Source organism: Budorcas taxicolor, chromosome 12 (assembly GCF_023091745.1).
Source record: "Budorcas taxicolor isolate Tak-1 chromosome 12, Takin1.1, whole genome shotgun sequence".
Taxonomy (NCBI): Eukaryota; Metazoa; Chordata; class Mammalia; order Artiodactyla; family Bovidae; genus Budorcas; species Budorcas taxicolor.
Genome location: NC_068921.1, coordinates 27443180 through 27461657, shown reverse-complemented (window position 1 = coordinate 27461657; position 18478 = coordinate 27443180). Strand labels below are relative to the sequence as shown.

Here is an 18478-nt window from a genome sequence, read left to right as displayed (position 1 = left end):
AATGTTATTCAGCCTTGAAACAAATGAAATTCTGATACATGTTACAACACTGATGAACTTTAAAGGCATTAAAGTACGTAAAAGAAATCAAACATGAAAAGATAAATATTATATGGCTCCGATGGCACCCCACTCCAGTGCTCTTGCCTGGAAAATCCCATGGACGGAGGAACCTGGTAGGCTGCAGTCCATGGGGTTGCGAAGAGTTGGACACGACCAAGTGACTTCACTTTCCACTTTCATGCATTGGAGAAGGAAATGGCAACCCACTCCAGTGTTCTTGCCTGGAGAATCCCAGGGATGGCAGAGCCTGGTGAGCTGCCATCTATGGGGTCGCACAGAGTCGGACACAACTGAAGTGACTTAGCAGTAGCAGCGGCCAGTTATAAAGTTACCCATATTAGTCAAATTTATAGAGAACAGAAAGTAGAATGCTGGTTGCCATAGCCTTGGGATTACCAGCACTGGGAGTTACTTTCAATATGTGCAGAATGCAGTTTGGGATGATGAAAAATTTCTGGAGACAGATAATAGTGATGATTGTACAACAATGTGAATAAATGTACTTAATGCTACTGAATTGTACACTTAAAAATAACTCAAGCACATTAATACCTGTGTTCTTGGAGCATAAGTGGATGAGGAAACAGAAAATGGATAAGAAAAAATTGGTCAGATTCTTGTCCTTTGACAGCATGGGCACAAGCAGGGTCCTACTGAGTACGTAGGCCCAGTACCGAACTGTGTGTTGTGAATTACCATCCTCAGGGGAGAAAACCTCAACCAGTAGGGTATAAGAACTTCTCCCCAGCCGTCCTAAATAGATGATTCAAAGATATACTCTATACATTCCTCAAAAAGTCCCCAGAGGGGTTAAGCCCCAGTTGCCCCTCGGAGTGATCTTGATAATACAGGGTGCTCTGGCTTTACGTTCTCCTCTGTTTCACTTTTCTCAGTCTCTCACTGAGGATGCATTTGATCTTCTCCCGTATAAATTATCCACTTTGTTTGAGGGAGAGGGTGGATCACTCTGGCCTAAGATGCAGGAACTTAGTTTCCTACTATCAAGGGCCTCAACTGTCCCTGAGAGCCTCAAAACCCTCCTCTGGGTTTTCTGCATCTAGCTGGCCAATGAGCAGAGAAAGTATGCAGGAGAACCAGGAGTTTAAACTGGAGAGGAGTGGAGATAGGACTCATCAGAGCAGACTGCTTTCTATTGGTCAGAGCTCAGTCACAGCATTCCACTAATTACTGAGGAAGCAGGAGAAAGCATCCCTGTCCCCCCAGGGGGAACAGCAAAGAGGATTGGTGAATACAGAGCATTGTCTCTGTCACAAGTTACTATGAATTTTCCATTCATAATCTCTTCAAAATTTTCTCTTAGTATTTAATTTTATTTCCAAAATGCAGAAAGGGATCTGCCTATTAGTTCTGTGTTAAATGAGGGAATGGAACTATAACTGATGCTTTATTAAAAGTTCTATTTACCAATTATAATTGATCATTGACAATCAGAGAACAAATTATAAGAAATAGGGTCTGAACTTCCTCATTTTTATTAAATAAATAGAGGCTGGATACTAGTAAAATTTTCTGGGTATGCTCTCTGAAATAGAAGGTCCAAATCTGTCCAAGTATATGAAAAAAGAAGAAAACTCGTAAGCACTGCGGTAAAGCCAAAGTTACATATATCCTTTTATGCCCTGAACTGGTCTCTCAGCTTCTTGCAACCATGAAATTTCTTCCTCTTTAAAGAAACAAAATTAGATCCAGCCTGAAGAAGAACCTTACTCCTGATTCTGGCAGTTACAGGTTTGCCCCAGAGAAGTGCACTGGGATGAAATCCTAAGTGGAAAGGTCTTGAGGTGGAAGTCTCCCAGGTTGTTTCTAAAGTTTTTTTGCGAATAGAGACTGTGTCTTTATCTGATGTTGTTATTAATTGTGCGGAGTAATTTCCTGCACATATGAATAATTCAGTAAATATGATGATTCAGAGAATACAATAAATTCTTGTGTCATAAGTGAATGAGAGGGGGGACCTTGATATTGAAAATTAATTCCTGTCCCGTTGCAGTATTTAGGATTCTGAACAATATGTAAAGTAAAAGTGTAAGTTAAATACGTAATTAAAATTACATACATCGAGAAAAGTGCATTTAAGAGGTGCAGTTTGAGTGGTCCCATTTCTGTAGCTTTTTCACGACCTTTTAGATTCCTTAGCTTTAAATCCAATAAGAATCTTGAGGAACGGAGGTCAGGAAAGGTAATGAAGATTAGATCTCAATTTTAGCGGTTTACTCAATACAGCTTGTTTTGGTCCCTGCCACGTGAGACAAGTCCCAAGCCGGATATATTCTGGTGCCAAATATAAAACTCCACAAGGTAAATAGTTGGTAGGTTTCAGTGGAAGGAACGAGTGAATGAATGAACGAATGAAATGAGTTCAGAATGGTGGTCTCTCTGAAGTACCCAGATTTGACTCCTAGAGTATCAGAGCCAATTTTCCAGTTTTGCTTAATAATTCCTGTACTATGATAAGGGTGAGAGGCAAAGACTAAATTATTAAATGAAACAATGAACATTAATAAGTAGGCGGTTCCGATATTGCGACCAATTCTGTCCAAACTAGGCTTCCGTAGTCTTTGCGTCCCTAACTACGTGAACACGCCGGAAGTGATGTCGCGAGATTTGGAGCTCGCGGGAAAACTTGTTTGCGCGTGTGAGTGGGGCGCGCGGGCGCGGGACATTAGAGTGTCTGACCCTGGGAACTCGGGCTGGAATGAGCCTCTGGGTGGACAAATACCGGCCCTGCTCCTTGGGACAGCTGGACTATCACAAGGAGCAGGCGGCCCAGCTGCGCAACCTGGTGAGTCGGCGGGACGGGGCGGCGAGAGGCGGGGGAGGGGAGGAGCGCCACTCAGGGGTTTCGCGCCCCTCAAGAGCGGAGCTTCGCTCGGGCTTTAGGTGTCAAGTGCTGTGGAGAACAGTAAAACAGGGACGGGGACAGACTGTGGGGCCGGGGGCTGTGCTTGCAAACAAAGAAAATCTGCCTGAGGACTGTCCTCTTTGATTTTCTTAGCCATGGGATATATTTTATTTTCTTTGTCCCGTTTTTTATTGAATAGGGTTTGGAATAAATATTTGAACAGATTTAGTATGTTAGTCTTGAGTTAATAGATTTGCTTTTCAAAAGTATTCACCTGTTTACGTTTTAATCTTCAACTTAATAAAACTTGGAAACACTTACAGCATAACTTTTATTTTTGCTGAGATCGAAATTTTAAAAATGAAGGCTGTATTTGTCGAGCATCTCCTTTTTCCATGCACTGTATTAGGTGAATTGTTCCTTGACACTTTTTTCTTTCAGTGCCAACGTTAGATAAGTTTCTAAAGTATTAAAGTTCACTTAACAGCACTTGTGTTGATACTTCTTTATTTTTAAATGGTTATTTATAAAATTACACTCACAAGATTTTATGCATCTGAAATTAAGGTCTGTGTGCTTGTCATCTTTATAACCTTCACAGTGCTGATCCCCAAGCCTGACTGAGCATCAGAATCACCTGTGAACATATTCAAAATACATAGTCTTGTTCTGTAATACAGAACTACTCTAGCATCCTACTCCATTCTCTTGGTTTTAACTTGTGAGATTACACGGACCTGACTTCCAGCTCCCTGCATCTGCACTTGCTGGAGGCTTTTTCTTGCTCACACCTCTAAGCAGACTTGAAATGCTAGGGAGTTAACACCTCCCCCATTTTTTTCCCCAAGCTAGCAGAGGTTTGAGGAGGGGTTTTGTATCATACTCCAGCTTCCCCACTCCTTGGGTGGTTTAATACTGTAATGTATTTTCACACTGGCTTCAGGTGTATCCCCGGCAGGATCAAGCTCCATATGTCCAGAGTGGTATTTAAGTGATAACACTTGTTGGCTGCCTTCCTTTCCCCACTTTGCTTTTCTTCTCCCCTAAAAAGTTTTCCTTTACCTTCCAAATAAAACCAAATGCACTCATTTCTTATCCAAGGGACTCTTTGTAGAAGTGCAAACTATGGCAGTCATCACAGTCTCAGTTACTGAATCTTAGTCTTGTGGATGGAGTCCTGGAATTAATCAGTCTTTTATTAAAAGTTTTTTTTAGCATATCTGATAGTCAGCCAGGTTTGGGATTTCTTGCTTTCTAGCATATAGTATTGTATCTTACATGTCCTGTGCTAGATATATAAGTTCAGTTCAGTTGATTAGTTGTGTCCAACTCTTTGCAACCCCATAAATCGCAGCATGCCGGGCCTCCCTGTCCATCACCAACTCCCAGAGTTTCCACAAACTCATGTCCATCAAGTCGGTGATGCCATCCAGCCTATCTAGCATTAATTCCAGGGGAATAATCGATTTCATAGTTAAAGATACATCTGTCTCTATGTTCATTGACACACACGTTTTTGAACTTTCATAAAGACATAAAATATTTCATACATAAAAAGTTTCTACACGTAGGGGTGGTGGCTTCTCTAGGGAAAATGCTTTATCCGTTTTCTTCCAGGTACAGTGTGGTGACTTTCCACATCTGTTAGTGTATGGACCATCAGGTGCTGGAAAAAAGACAAGAATTATGTGTATTCTACGTGAACTTTATGGTGTTGGAGTGGAAAAATTGAGAATTGAACATCAGACCATCACAGTAAGCATTTCACTTTGAAACAGAGATATATATGATTACCTCCTTTAAAAACAATTTTTATGAGAAACACAGACACTATTCAATAATGTGTTATTAATAGTATGTGTTTATTTTTGTGTATTATCGTGGAAAAGGCTGTGAAAGGGCATATGCAGATTGTTTATAATGATCTGCTGTTAACTGGGGATAGTTTGGAGGTTTCATTAAGAATGGGGCTAACATTAGTGGTGATTTTTATTTCTTTAATAAGCATAAATTGTTTATATAATTAAAAAACAATGAAATACAGATAATAGGAGAAATAGCCAATAAACATTAAAAAAATAACTATTTTCTTTGTCCACAGACTCCATCGAAAAAGAAAATTGAAATTAGCACTATTGCAAGCAATTATCACCTTGAAGTTAATCCTAGGTAAGTGGCCACTACATAGAAATAAGCATTTTTAGAATAGTGGTGTTCAAACTTTTTTTTTAAAGAGTAGAATGCTTTTTTGATGTAAAATCATGTATGGAGAGACAAAATATAAAACAAATGAAAATGAAGCTGCCCTGTGTGAAACAGGAAGCCTAGAACCTTTCCACTTTCCCTTCTGAGATCCCTCCCCCAAGTCAAAAATTTTTAATAATTAAGTTCTTGCTCCCTAAAGCTCTGTGTGTTACATAAAGTGAATTTGGGTTACTAGTTCATTCTTTCCATTTTCTTTCAGTTTTTTAATTAGACGGTATATTGATTTAATAATACTGAGAAGGACATGATGGCTGTTTGGAAAAATAAACTAAAGCTGATTTCTTTGCCGTCTTTGTCTTATTAAGAGTTCTTCTGTAGCACGAATAGTCAATTGGAGATTAAGCTGTTTGTTTTTCAGGTGTTTGGAATTGACATTCAACCTAAATTAACCAGGTAACTTATTTTGGTTTGTGAGGTACAGGGCTTAAGTACTAAAGCAATGATATTGGTATAAATGACGTGCTGTGGTTCACAAAGTCGCAAGAGTCAGACACGACTGAGTAACTGAACTGAAACTTAATATTAAGAACATGTTTAGTGTTTTCAGTTACATTAATCGAATTGTAGTTGAGTATAGGAACGTTTCAGTTCAGTTCAGTCGCTCAGTTGTGTCCGACTCTTTGTGACCCCATGAACCGCAGCACGCCAGGCCTCCCTGTCCATCACCAACTCCCGGAGTCCACCCAAATCCATGTCCATTGTGTCAGTGATGCAATCCAACCATCTCATCCTCTGTCGTCCCCTTCTCCTGCCCTCAATCTTTTCCAGCATCAGGGTCTTTTCAAATGAGTCAGCTCTCTGCATCAGGTGGCCAAAGTATTGGAGTTTCAGCTTCAACATCAGTCCCTCCAATGAACGCCCAGGACTGATCTCCTTTAAGATGGACTGGTTGAATCTCCTTGCAGTCCAAGGGATGGATTCTCAAGAGTCTTCTCCAACACCACAGTTCAGAAGCATCAATTCTTCGGCACTCAGCTTTCTTTATAGTCCAACTCTCACATCAGTACATGACCACTGGAAAAACCATAGCCTTGACTAGACAGACCTTTGTTGGCAAAGTAATGTCTCTGCTTTTTAATATGCTGTCTAGGTTGGTCATAACTTTCCTTCCAAGGAGCAAGCCTCTTTTAATTTCATGGCTGCAATCACCATCTGCAGTGATTTTGGAACCCAGAAAAATAAAGTCAGCCACTGTTTCCACTGCTTCCCCATCTATTTGCCATGAAGTGATGGGACTGGATGCCATGGTCTTAATTTTCTGAATGTTGAGCTTTAAGCCAACTTTTTCACAATCCTCTTTTACTTTCATCAAGAGGCTCTTTAGTTCTTCTTCACTTTCTGCCGTAAAGATGGTGTCATCTGCATATCTGAGGTTACTGATATTTCTCCCGGCAATCTTGGTTCCAGCTTATGCTTCGTCCAGCTCAGCATTTCTCATGATATTCTCTGCGTAGAAGTTAAATAAGCAGGGTGACAATATACAGCCTTGACGTACTCCTTTTCCTATTTGGAACCAGTCTGTTGTTCCGTGTCCAGTTCTAACTGTTGCTTGCTGACCTGTATACAGGTTTCTCAAGAGGCAGATCAGGTGGTCTGGTATTCCCATCTCTTTCACAATTTTTCACAGTTCATTGTGATCCACAGTCATTAGTGATCCTAAAACACTTCAGTTTTAAATTTTTGTGAATGTAGTGTCATTCAGTTTGCTTAAAACTGTAATCACTGAAGATCTTCAAGATTTTTCTTAGCTTACGAATAAGGGTTGCTGTTGCTGCTGCTGCTGCTGTTGCTTCAGTCATGTCCGACTCTGTGCGATCCCAGGCTTCCCTGTCCCTGGGATTCTCCAGGCAAGAACACTGGAGTGGGTTGCCATTTCCTTCTCCAATGCAGGAAAGTGAAAAGCGAAAGTGAGTTGCTCAGTCGTGTCCGACTCCTAGCGACCCCATGGACTGCAGCCTACCAGGCTCTTCCATCCATGGGATTTGCCAGGCAAGAGTACTGGAGTGGGTTGCCATTGCCTTCTCCACGGATAAGGGTTAGTACTTATTAAATATTTACATGTATGTATTTACCACTATTTTTATTTTGTATAGTGATGCTGGAAATAGCGATCGGGTAGTAATTCAGGAGATGCTGAAAACAGTGGCACAATCACAGCAACTTGAAACAAGCTCTCAAAAAGATTTTAAAGGTATGTGATAATTTTTTTTTTTTTGGATGAGGCAGACACTTAAATTGTAAGCAGTGGGTATAAGAGGGAAATGTAATGAGTAATGTAAATTCCAACCATTTAGCAAATATTTATTAACCTGTTCTGTGCCAAGCACTATGCCACCTTTTTTTTTTAATATGTAAAAGTGAATAAGAGAAACATAATCTCTGTGCTCCTAGGAGTTTATAGTCTAATGGAGTTGAATTGTGTGAAAAAGAGAACTGTTTGTGCCACCTATTTGTTATTTTAGAATTAGTAAAATATTTAGATGAGTAATGGAAAAACAGTCTCAAATAGGGAATTTCATGATTTAAAAATAATGATTCTTTGAACCAAAGTTAATGTTCACTGGGTTTCCCTGGTGGCTTAGAGGTTATAGCATCCTCCTGGAATGCGAGAGTGAGTGAGTGAAGTCGCTCAGTCGTGTCCGACTCTTTGCGACCCCATGGACTGTAGCCTACCAGGCTCCTCTATCCATGGGATTTTCCAGGCAATAGTACTGGAGTGGACTGCCATTTTGGAGACCTGGGTTCAATCCTTGAGTCGGGAAGATCCCCTAGAGAAGGAAAATGGCAATATTTAATGCTTTTGACATATCTTGCCAAATTCTTCATTTGATTTGTGCTACTGCCAGCAGTATTTAGGAATGCCCATTTCTCTCTAACATTTATTAATTATTTTTAATCCTTGTCAGTGTTAGTAGAGAAAATAAGCTGTACTTTTTCTTTAGTGAATGTGAATAATTTTACCATTTTTTCATTGCTCATTTTACTGTTTTGTGAATCATCTTACATATTCCAGCCTATTTCTTATCTTTTCTCCTTAATCTCTACATTTCAAAATAAAATTTTTTTTTCAAATACTCTTCTGTGGTCTTATAATTTTTCTTCTTAGTTCTCATTATTATCTTACTGGATCGTCTAATGAAACTGCTTTGTATTTCTGGAGTTATCCTCACTACAGTTTTTAAAATATTTTGCTGTTTTCTGCCTAGCAATGATTTAGTTTTGCATTTTTTTTTTTTTTTTGGTGCTATCCTTGTCAGATATTGCAATTGATCTCCTTGTTTTTATTTTTTCTATTTATTCAGTTTGGGTTTGATTTCCAGAATTTGTCATTGGGAAGCATTGTCTTGGAAGAGAGCTTCGTTTTGTTATTTTCAGTCCACTGCTCTGTCAGATCTTATTGCATCAAGGTCCTTTAGTTCTTGTCCATGAATTGAACCCTATGGATGCTGTTCTCAGATTGGCTCTTATATTCAGTGTGCTTTTTGGGTGATTTAAGGTTCTCCTGTTCTGAAGATATCAGAAAGCTGGTGGATCCTAGCCGCTTCTTCCCACACATAATTTCTTGCCCTCACTTATATTTAGGGTTCTTGGGGACAGCTTGTCACCTAGTTTCAATGTAAATGTTGTCTTGGATCTTGGAATCTTTTTTTATGGAAGAGATTCAAATGCTGCACTGCTACCACTGTCATCTTCTTGAAGTAATTTAATGCAACAGCTGGATTTAGTCCCTGTATACTGAATTTCTCAAACGCTTTAAGGCCAATCCTTGATTATGACCAGGTAGAATCTTACTGTGGAAGTAAGCAGATATCTTTATCCCTTATTTGCTACATCTCTTGTAATAGTGTTTTCCAAAGTATATTCCTTAGAATGCTAAGATTTTCTACAGAAGTACACACCTGAGTGAAATATTTTGGGTAAATGCAGCACACTATATCCTTGTCTTGGTGATTTTTACTGCATATAAGTATAAAAAGACTACAGTAGATTCTGCAACAAAATAACCTCTTTAACTTCTATATCCTAGTGTTTGATCTTAGAATTTTTTCTTAGTATAAATTTATTTATTTTAATTGGAGGCTAATTACTTTATAATATTGCATTGGTTTTGCCATACATTGACATGAATCTGCCATGAGTGTACATGTGTTCCCCATCCTGAACCCCCCTCCCATCTCCCTCCCTATACTGTCTCTCTGGGTCATCCCAGTGCACCAGCCCTGAGCATCCTGTATCATGCATTGAACCTGGACTGGTGATTTGTTTCACATATGATAATATACATATTTCAATGCCATTCTCCCAAATCATCCCACCCTTGCCCTCTCCCATAGTCCAAAAGACTGTTCTATATATCTGTATCTCTTTTGCTGTCTCACATACAGGGTTATCATTACCATCTTTCTAAATTGCATATATATGCATTAGTATACTGTATTGGTGTTTTTCTTTCTGGATTACTTCTCTGTATACACTGATAATGAGAAAATAGAGAAATTAAGGAAACAATTCCATTCACCATTGCAATGAAAAGAATAAAATACTTAGGAATATATCTACCTAAAGAAACAAAAGATCTATATATAGAAAACTATAAAACACTGGTGAAAGAAATCAAAGAGGACACTAATTGATGGAGAAATATACCGTGTTCATGGATTAGAAGAATCAATATAGTGAAAATGAGTATACTACCCGAAGCAATTTATAGATTCAATGCAATCCCTATCAAGCTACCAATGGTATTTTTCACAGAGCTAGAACAAATAATTTCACAGTTTGTATGGAAATACAAAAAACCTCGAATAGCCAAAGCAACCTTGAAAAAGAAGAATGGAACTGGAGGAATCAACCTGCCTGACTTCAGGCTCTACTACAAAGCCACAGTCATCAAGACAGTGTGGTGCTGGCACAAAGACAGAAATACAGATCAATGGAACAAAATAGAAAGCCCAGAGATAAATCCACACACCTCTGGACACCTTATCTTTAACAGAGGAGCCAAGAATATACAACAGAGAAAAGACAATCTCTTTAACAAGTGGTGCTGGGAAAACTGGTCAACCACTTGTAAAAGAAGGAAACTAGAACACTTTCTAACACCATACACAAAAATAAACTCAAAATGGATTAAAGATCTAAATGTAAGACCAGAAACTATACAACTCCTAGAAGAGAACATAGGCAAAACACTCTCCAACATAAATCACAGCAGGATCCTCTATGATCCACCTCCCACAATATTGGAAATAAAAGCAAAAATAAACAAATGGGACCTAATTAAACTTAAAAGCTTCTGCAGAACAAAGGAAACTATAAGCAACGGGAAAAGACAGCTTTCAGAATGGGATAAAATAATAGCAAATGAAGCAACTGACAAAGAATTAATCTCAAAAATATACAAGCAACTCCCACACCTCAATTCCAGAAAAATAAATGGCCCAATCAAAAAATGGGCCAAAGACCTAAACAGACATTTCTCCAAAGAAGACATACAGATGGCTAGCAAACACATGAAAAGATGCTCAACATTACTCATTATCAGAGAAATGCAAATCAAAACCACAATGAGATACCATTTCACACCAGTCAGAATGGCTGCTATCCAAAAGTCTACAAGCAATAAAATGCTGGAGAGGGTGTGGAGAAAAGGGAACCCTCTTACACTGTTGGTGGGAATGCAAACTAGTATAGCCACTGTGGAGAACAGTGTGGAGAGTCCTTAAAAAACTAAATAGAGCTGCCATACGACCCAGCAATCCCACTGCTGGGCATACACACTGAGAAAACCAGAATTGAAAGAGACAAGTGTACCCCAATGTTCATCACAGCACTGTTTATAATAGCCAGGACATGGAAGCAACCTAGATGTCCATCAGCAGATGAATGGATAAGAAAGCTGTGGTATATATACACAATGGAGTATTACTCAGCCATTAAAAAGAATACATTTGAATCAGTTCTAATGAGGTGGATGAAACTGGAGCCTATTATACAGAGTAAAGTGGGAATTTTTTTAAAATAAAAATAAATTATTCCCACCATACCTATAACTTTTGTATGTTTTCTCCAAAGGGAAAAGTAGTATAATAGGCTTACTGTTTAGGATTTCACTCTGAATAATGAGAAAGATAAATACTCAAAAGTTTGTTTTGTTTCTTCTTGACTCAGTTGTGTTATTGACGGAAGTTGACAAACTCACTAAAGATGCTCAACATGCCTTGCGCAGAACCATGGAAAAGTATATGTCTACCTGCAGATTGATCTTGTGTTGCAATTCTACATCTAAAGTGATACCACCTATTCGTAGTAGGTGCCTTGCAGTTCGTGTACCTGCTCCCAGCATTGAAGATGTAAGTCAAGTTAAACTTTTCAGAAGAATTCAGTTCAGATTTCATGCATACTGTGTGTACATCCCTATTGTGTTTGTTCTTGTAAAAACTTAGTGAACTATGTCAGCAATTCAGAAATAGCTATGGCCTAGGTGCTAACTCAAACCATTATCTGTATAGTAGTAAATATCAGATACCAGTATATAGAAAATGTTCTTTTCTTTAAATCATCTTTTACTTTAAATAGGTAGTAATTGTGGATTTTATGAAACTAAGGGAAAGCTAGTTATTTAGTGGCTTCTACCTCAACCTGACTTAATTGGCTTGTAGAGGTGACTTGAATATTCAGGAAATAGATTTTGCAAGAAGATGATTTGGGAATTCTTAGTCCAATTCAGAGACCAAAGTTAGTCTGAGTCAACATAACGTGTATTTTTTTTTCCTTTATCATTCTTAATGCTGCTGCTGCTGCTAAGTCGCTTCAGTTGTATCATTCTTAATAGCAATCAGTAAAAATGCCAGTTTCTCACAATAAGCAAGTGTCTGCTGTTAATAGGTTTGAGGTGATTTTATGCAAAGTAGGGATAAGTGACATTGTATTGTGAGTTTCACTTGTAAAGATTTTGAGAGTTTTAGAGTTAAAAATGTTTATAAAGCAGCAGGACCACCAAGTTACGTCTCTCCCATGAGTACTGTTCACATCTTAGTGCCTGAGTTGTGTTCAGTTACGCTTGTGCAACTCAACTTGGCAGCCTTGTGAGCAGTGTCTTTGCCATTTGCCACCAACCTGAGGCCCTTTGTCTCCAACTCCCTGCTGCCTCGAGGAGGCTGGCAGGCATGGAACTGGGACCAGATCTTTCTCCAGGTGCCCATCTAGTTGCTAACTCTACCTGATAGCTAGGTTAGACCCCTGGCTTCCTGCTGAAGGAACAGGGGATTAAGTTAGGGTAGTGACCAAAAAAAGAAAGGTTGGGGTTCTGTAACAATACTCTTAACAGAAATTGTCTCAGCGTATAGTTTAACAGATTGCTCATTTTTGTTAATTATTTTATTTGTAGATTTGCCATGTGTTATCTACTGTGTGTAAGAAGGAGGGTCTAAATCTTCCTCCACAACTGGCTCATAGACTTGCAGAGAAGTCCTGCAGAAATCTCAGAAAAGCTCTGCTTATGTGTGAAGCCTGCAGAGTGCAACAGTGAGTAAAAGGGGTCAGTTACTACAGGAATCATGTTGTGACATAAACCACTTTCGTTTAATTTATTGTGTTCTCTTTTTGTCATGTAGATATCCTTTTACTGCAGATCAAGAAATCCCTGAAACAGATTGGGAGGTGTATCTGAGAGAGACTGCCAATGCTATTGTCAGTCAACAAACTCCACAGAGGTAACCACTATAAAAGATCACTATAAAAGTTTGATCACTGAGACAGTGCAGATATTCTAAGTTCTAGATTAGCTGTTTTATACTGATTCCATGTCATTTAGCATTATAATTAAATTTAACTTAGAAAATACTGTACTTCTAAAGAAAAAGTAGGGTTTTAGACATTTAATGGTTCAGAATAGTTGGTGTATATCATGGCTTTTAAGAAGCTACTGGCATGTAAGTATGGAACTTACACATAAATTGAAACAAATTTTGGAAGTTTAAGGTTTTTTTTCCCCCTCAGAATCTTGGATGATTTAATATTAATGCATGATGTGTCTAGCTTTCTAATATTGAAGATAACACTATAACTTTGTAATTGATGTGTTATAGAAAGACTCTAGACTGTGGGTAGACTTCTAGTTCTACTAATTTTTAGCTAAGTGTCCTTAAGCAGGTAACTTTATAAACTTAGAGCGTCAGCTTTTTCATTTGTAGAATGAAGAGAGATTGTGTGATAATGGTTTGAGAACTAGAAGACCCTGTGCTCATGTGTGATGATAGGCTCCATTAAGAATAATACTGCGTATGTGCCGTCAGTATGTAGGAAGTGTTTTGTGCATATTTTTTGCACAGATGTTTCTGTTTACTTCTTGAGTCACTTACTCAGTAATAGACCATACTGAAAGTACTTCAACCACAGCCTGTTGGATTTGTTATGACTTTGATTAAGGAGGGCAATTGGCTCTTCTCCAAATCAAGAGTGACGGCCTTAAGGCTTGGTACTTTTGGAAAGTCTGGTGAAGGTCCCATAAGCTCACTGAGACACAGTCTCCTACTTATTTTGCCTGTCTGAGATGAGAAACCCATCTTTGGACTTTAGAGAGGGTTATTGATTATTTTAGGAAACAGACTAGATTGAGTGCAACCAGTGAAAGGTAAGCTTCCCTGGTTTACGTGAACATAATTGGGAGAAGGAGAAACTGTGTTTCTCCTTTTTAGGTGGTATATCTGAGAATTGTTATTTTTACAAGAAATTCTTCAAAGGAAATTGCTATATGTACTGTTGGACAACCATAATAGATTAGAGGAGGTGAATGGTCATAGAAAATTGGTACTTGATATTTTATCAAAATTTGCATTGAATTCCTCTTCATCTATTTTAGTTGAAGAAATAGTTTTTGAAAAGTGCCATATGTTTTAAGTAGATTCTTGAGAAAAGAAACCTTGACTTAAGGAAAACGTGTGCATTCCATTTTGTAAATATTGTCAGGTAGTGAAGAAATCTCAAGTTTTAAGGAAATAAAATTCAAATGAAGCATGTCTTAGGAGCTTTTTACTTTCATAAAATATTTCCACACCAAAGGTGACTTTTATTGTTTTTGTTCTGATTTTAAAGAAGAAAAATTGATGATAATAGTTGAACTTTCCCACTCTTAAAGAGATTTAGGTACAGATGTTGCAGTATTTGACATTATTAAATGTATTTTTAAGACTTAAGTTGATTATTACTTTTCTTAATTCTGCTGCTGCTGCCCGTTCCTCCAGTTTCCAAACAAATTTTGACAGCTCATAAATGAATTTGTCCAAGAGGAAGTGCTGCTGTTCCCTATTTAGATGAACAGATTTGGGATTTGATGCCACTGTGTGTTTAAAACAAAATATTCCTCTTAATTTCCGAAAGCCTTGAAGCTGTCCAGAAATACTAGGATGGCCACTGTCATTTTGAACATTGGTCTGCACATTACAGTGACTCCTGATTTTTGACCTTGTAGTGCTGTAATATTTATAGTCTTGATTCTTTTTTTGATACATCTTAGAAAATTTCTTATTTTCTAATGTGATATGTGTCTGTGATATGTGCTCAGTAGTGTTCAACTCTTTTTGACCCCGTAGACTGTAGCCCTGCAAGCTTCTCTGTCCGTGGAATTTTCTAGGCAAGAATACTGGAGTGAGTTGCCATTTCCTTCTCCAGGGGATCTTCCCCGTCCAGGGATCTGAACCTGCATCTCTTGCATCTCCTGCCTTTGCAGGCAGGTTCTCTGCTCCACCTTTCTCATGTGAATAGCAGCTTAAATCTGATGAGCAATTATGCTGACATTTATACTATTTCATTTAATTCAAATAATAGTCCTATGAGGAATGCATTATTACCATCTTACAGATGGAAAACTAATTCTTTGGGAGGTTGTTGCTTTTTTCAGGGACATTTGGTTAGTGAGAGGCAGAGGCAGTCCTAGAATACCATGTTTCTTTGATAGTATAATTTGTACTCATTATCACTTGTAACCTCCAAGAGATAATGACACAGGCTTAATAATGTAGAATGTATTAATTTTTTAGAAACAAAATCATACTAGAAATGAACTCAGGCTAAGAGAGGCATGAGAACATGTGTGAGATGTAGACAGTATTGTTACAGTACAGTTTTATAGGTAAATATTGTGAATCAGTTTTTCAGAAATAAGCTATGTACATTATTATTACCATCTGTCATTTTTACATTAAGGATCAGATTTTATTTGGGGTATATACTGTCATGTCCAAGAGACATTAAGGCCTTTGGAATCAGACTTGAGGTAATGCTGCTTCAATTATATAAGTTTTGCTGGAAGCTTAACCTCTCTGAACTTCATGTTCTCTTCAGTGAGAGACTTGTGTTTGTGAGAAATAGCGTACAGCAGTGAACCTCATACAGATAAGAGATTAAATAGATGCTTTGGCAGACACTGGAAGGGTATGGGCTAAGACAGATTTGTGCTTAAATCATGGCTCTGCTATGTCAACTTTGTCAGGTTATTTAAACCATCCAGGCCTTAGTTTTTTCTTTAAAAAAAAAAAAAATGGAGATAATGCCTCACCATAGCTGGTGTGGTGACTGAGTTAAATTATTGTCATAGTGTCTTGTGTATAGCAGTTGCTCAAAAAATGGTAGTCTTTTTTTTTCCACTTATTTAGTTTTATTGTGGCACAACTTCATACTCCTGGAATCTCAGGAAAGGGGTCTTAACTTCTGCTTTGAAGAAATCTTTTAAAAATCATTTCCCTGATTGATCTGAAATAAAGAACATAATGCGATCTTGTTTTGGTAAAGATTCAGAACAATATTTCTTCTTTAGGGATAGGTAAGTATATTTAGAAAGATTAAGTTACTTTTGTAAATATAATTTGTTACTTTTCTTCTTGCTGTTTTAATATGTTACATGTATATTTCCCTCAACCGTTTTTCTTCCTGAAAGTGTTATGAGGAGGCCTTAGAATTATGAGCTTACAGAGCCCTCCAACAAATGGCCATATTCACTTAGCCAGCCTGGTTTGTGCGTACCTGTACCCTCTTGTACTGCCCCTTTTGTGACAAAACAGCTTTGTTTCTCTGCTATAATGTTTTTTTTCCTTCGCAGTCGAAATGATAACATTATGTTATATTCATGGCTATATTTTCTTTTCTTCTGTAATTGACTTATTATTTAATATTTTCATAACCATTTTCTCATTTCCTATGTATCATCTATCTGGAGAAGGAAAGAAAAATATTACTTGATGTATCATTAAAGTATATTAAAATTGGTGGTGTGAATACGCTCAACCCTTACTATCCGTGAAGTCTTCTGTATTTTTAGTGTATATATATAAATACTATGTTGGTGTGTGTCTGTATATGTAAATGAATATAAATGTTGTCTGACTTTAAAACAGTTCTATAATTTTGTTTTAGAAAGATGAACTAAAGTTAGGAAAAGCTCCTGTATATATATCTTAAATATGATAAGCCATTGAAGAAAATGTTTGTATTGGGATGTGTAATTCTTACAGTAAGATGGCACAGTAGGTACTTGGAAAAATGATCTGTTTTCATCACAAAGTATTGTTTTGTTTTGTTCAGGCTCCTTGAAGTTCGTGGAAGACTGTATGAGCTTCTAACTCATTGTATTCCTCCTGAAATAATAATGAAGGTATTCTGATTTCAAATCTTGTGCTGTCTATAACCATACAATTTGGACTTTGATTATGGGGTATCATGGCTTTTGCTGCACAAAGATATATTGTCAGTTCTTTCTGTCTAGCTCATTAGTTCAGCAGATACTCAGAGTCCAAATTGTATGGAACTTGTAAGGTGTGCCAGTCACCGTTAGGAGTGTGTTGAAGAAAACAAGGGTGGGCCTCCTTCAGAGAAGTTACATTTTGGTGAAATGGAATGGGAAACAAGAAGCAAGAGGATTTCAGAATGGTCTAAGTACTACAAAGATGAAATGATAAAAATGGAGGGCTGAGTTATGGAAGGTCAGTGATGGCTTCTGTGGAAGGTATGTTTAATCTGAAACTTGAAGATGGATCCATGCAAGTAGTCAGGGAATAGTATTAATATTTTAGACAGCAAGCCTCAGTGCACTTGAAAATTGAGGTTAAAGAAGGTGGTAGTGATTTGTGAGGGACAGCTTTAGGTCTGGTCTGAACCTAATTGACTCTCTAGCTAGAAAGATATTCTAGATTGACTGTTACATCTTAGGTAATAGAACTTTTTGTTTCTTTGTATTTATTAAAATTACATGAAAACATTCAAATGATACTAAATATATGAAGTGAAAAGTGAAGGTTCCCCCTTCTGTTTTCATAAGCCCTCTTTTCAAGTCACATTGAATTGAGTCCATATATGTATGTTTCACAAAGCTTTAGTGTCTTTTACACTATTTTGCTTTTTAAATTCAGCAGTGTAGTATGGATGCTATTTCATGACAGTACAGATTTACCTCATTCTTTTTGGTACATGACTGGGATTTCATTGTATGACTATACCAGTTTTTTGGATATAACCCCTGTGTTACAACTGAAGTCTAGTGTTAGACTTCAGGTTGTCTACAGATTATTATAATTAATAATGCTACAGTAAGCATCTTTGTACTTAAATCTTTGTACACTGAAGTATTTGAGGTTGAAATATGATAGATAACTACCACATTTTTACTCTATAGAATCGTATGTTCTTTAGAAGTCTGCTTAGAAGTCTGCTGGTCCATCAGAAATAAAAAAGAGAACATATCAGTATTTAAGTTTCACTTCCTTTTTGAGTGAGAAAAGTAAAGCGTGTTTAGCTAATATTTTTTTAATTATTACTTTTAAAGATTGCTATTTATTTTTCTTTAGGGCCTTCTCTCAGAGCTTTTACATAATTGTGATGGACAACTAAAAGGAGAAGTGGCCCAGATGGCAGCTTACTATGAACATCGTCTACAACTCGGTAGCAAAGCCATTTATCACTTGGAAGCATTTGTGGCCAAATTTATGGCACTTTATAAGAAGTTCATGGAGGATGGATTGGAAGGCATGATATTCTGACATCTCTCAGTAATTCTTCCTAATATTTCTCAGTATCATCATTTATGTTCAATTTATATTGGAAGAGCTGCAGGTAAAATAAACTAACATTACTTAATTATGTGTTATTTGTGTTGTTTTTTTTTTTTTTTGGAGGGGGGAAGGTAGTAATTTCTTTGAATTATTAATCATTATTCTTGGAGTTAGATAACTGCTCCTGTACTATGGAAGTGTATTGAAAGGATACAACTGGAAACTGTAGAGTCTAGGAACAAGA

At 37.5% G+C, this 18478-nt stretch overlaps 1 protein-coding gene across 1 annotated transcript; it reads left to right on the top strand.

Annotated features, from left to right (window-relative positions):
* The first annotated feature begins 2687 nt into the window (after positions 1-2687).
* On the top strand, positions 2688-18311 carry RFC3 (replication factor C subunit 3). Its single transcript, XM_052650217.1, has 9 exons — positions 2688-2866; positions 4544-4681; positions 5028-5095; positions 7285-7382; positions 11363-11544; positions 12582-12718; positions 12808-12906; positions 16772-16841; positions 18031-18311. The coding sequence occupies exons 1-9, from the start codon at positions 2780-2782 to the stop codon at positions 18220-18222; spliced, it is 1071 nt and encodes a 356-aa protein (XP_052506177.1). The 5' UTR covers positions 2688-2779; the 3' UTR covers positions 18223-18311.
* The last annotated feature ends 167 nt before the right edge of the window (positions 18312-18478 follow it).

Excerpts from the sequence above, each read along its gene's own strand:
- RFC3 (XM_052650217.1), top strand. The coding sequence starts at position 2,780 with ATGAGCCTCTGGGTGGACAAATACCGGCCCTGCTCCTTGGGACAGCTG. Across the intron at positions 2,867-4,543 it reads CGGCCCAGCTGCGCAACCTG|GTACAGTGTGGTGACTTTCC; the intron begins GTGAGTCGGCGG and ends GTTTTCTTCCAG. Across the intron at positions 16,842-18,030 it reads CTCCTGAAATAATAATGAAG|GGCCTTCTCTCAGAGCTTTT; the intron begins GTATTCTGATTT and ends ATTTTTCTTTAG.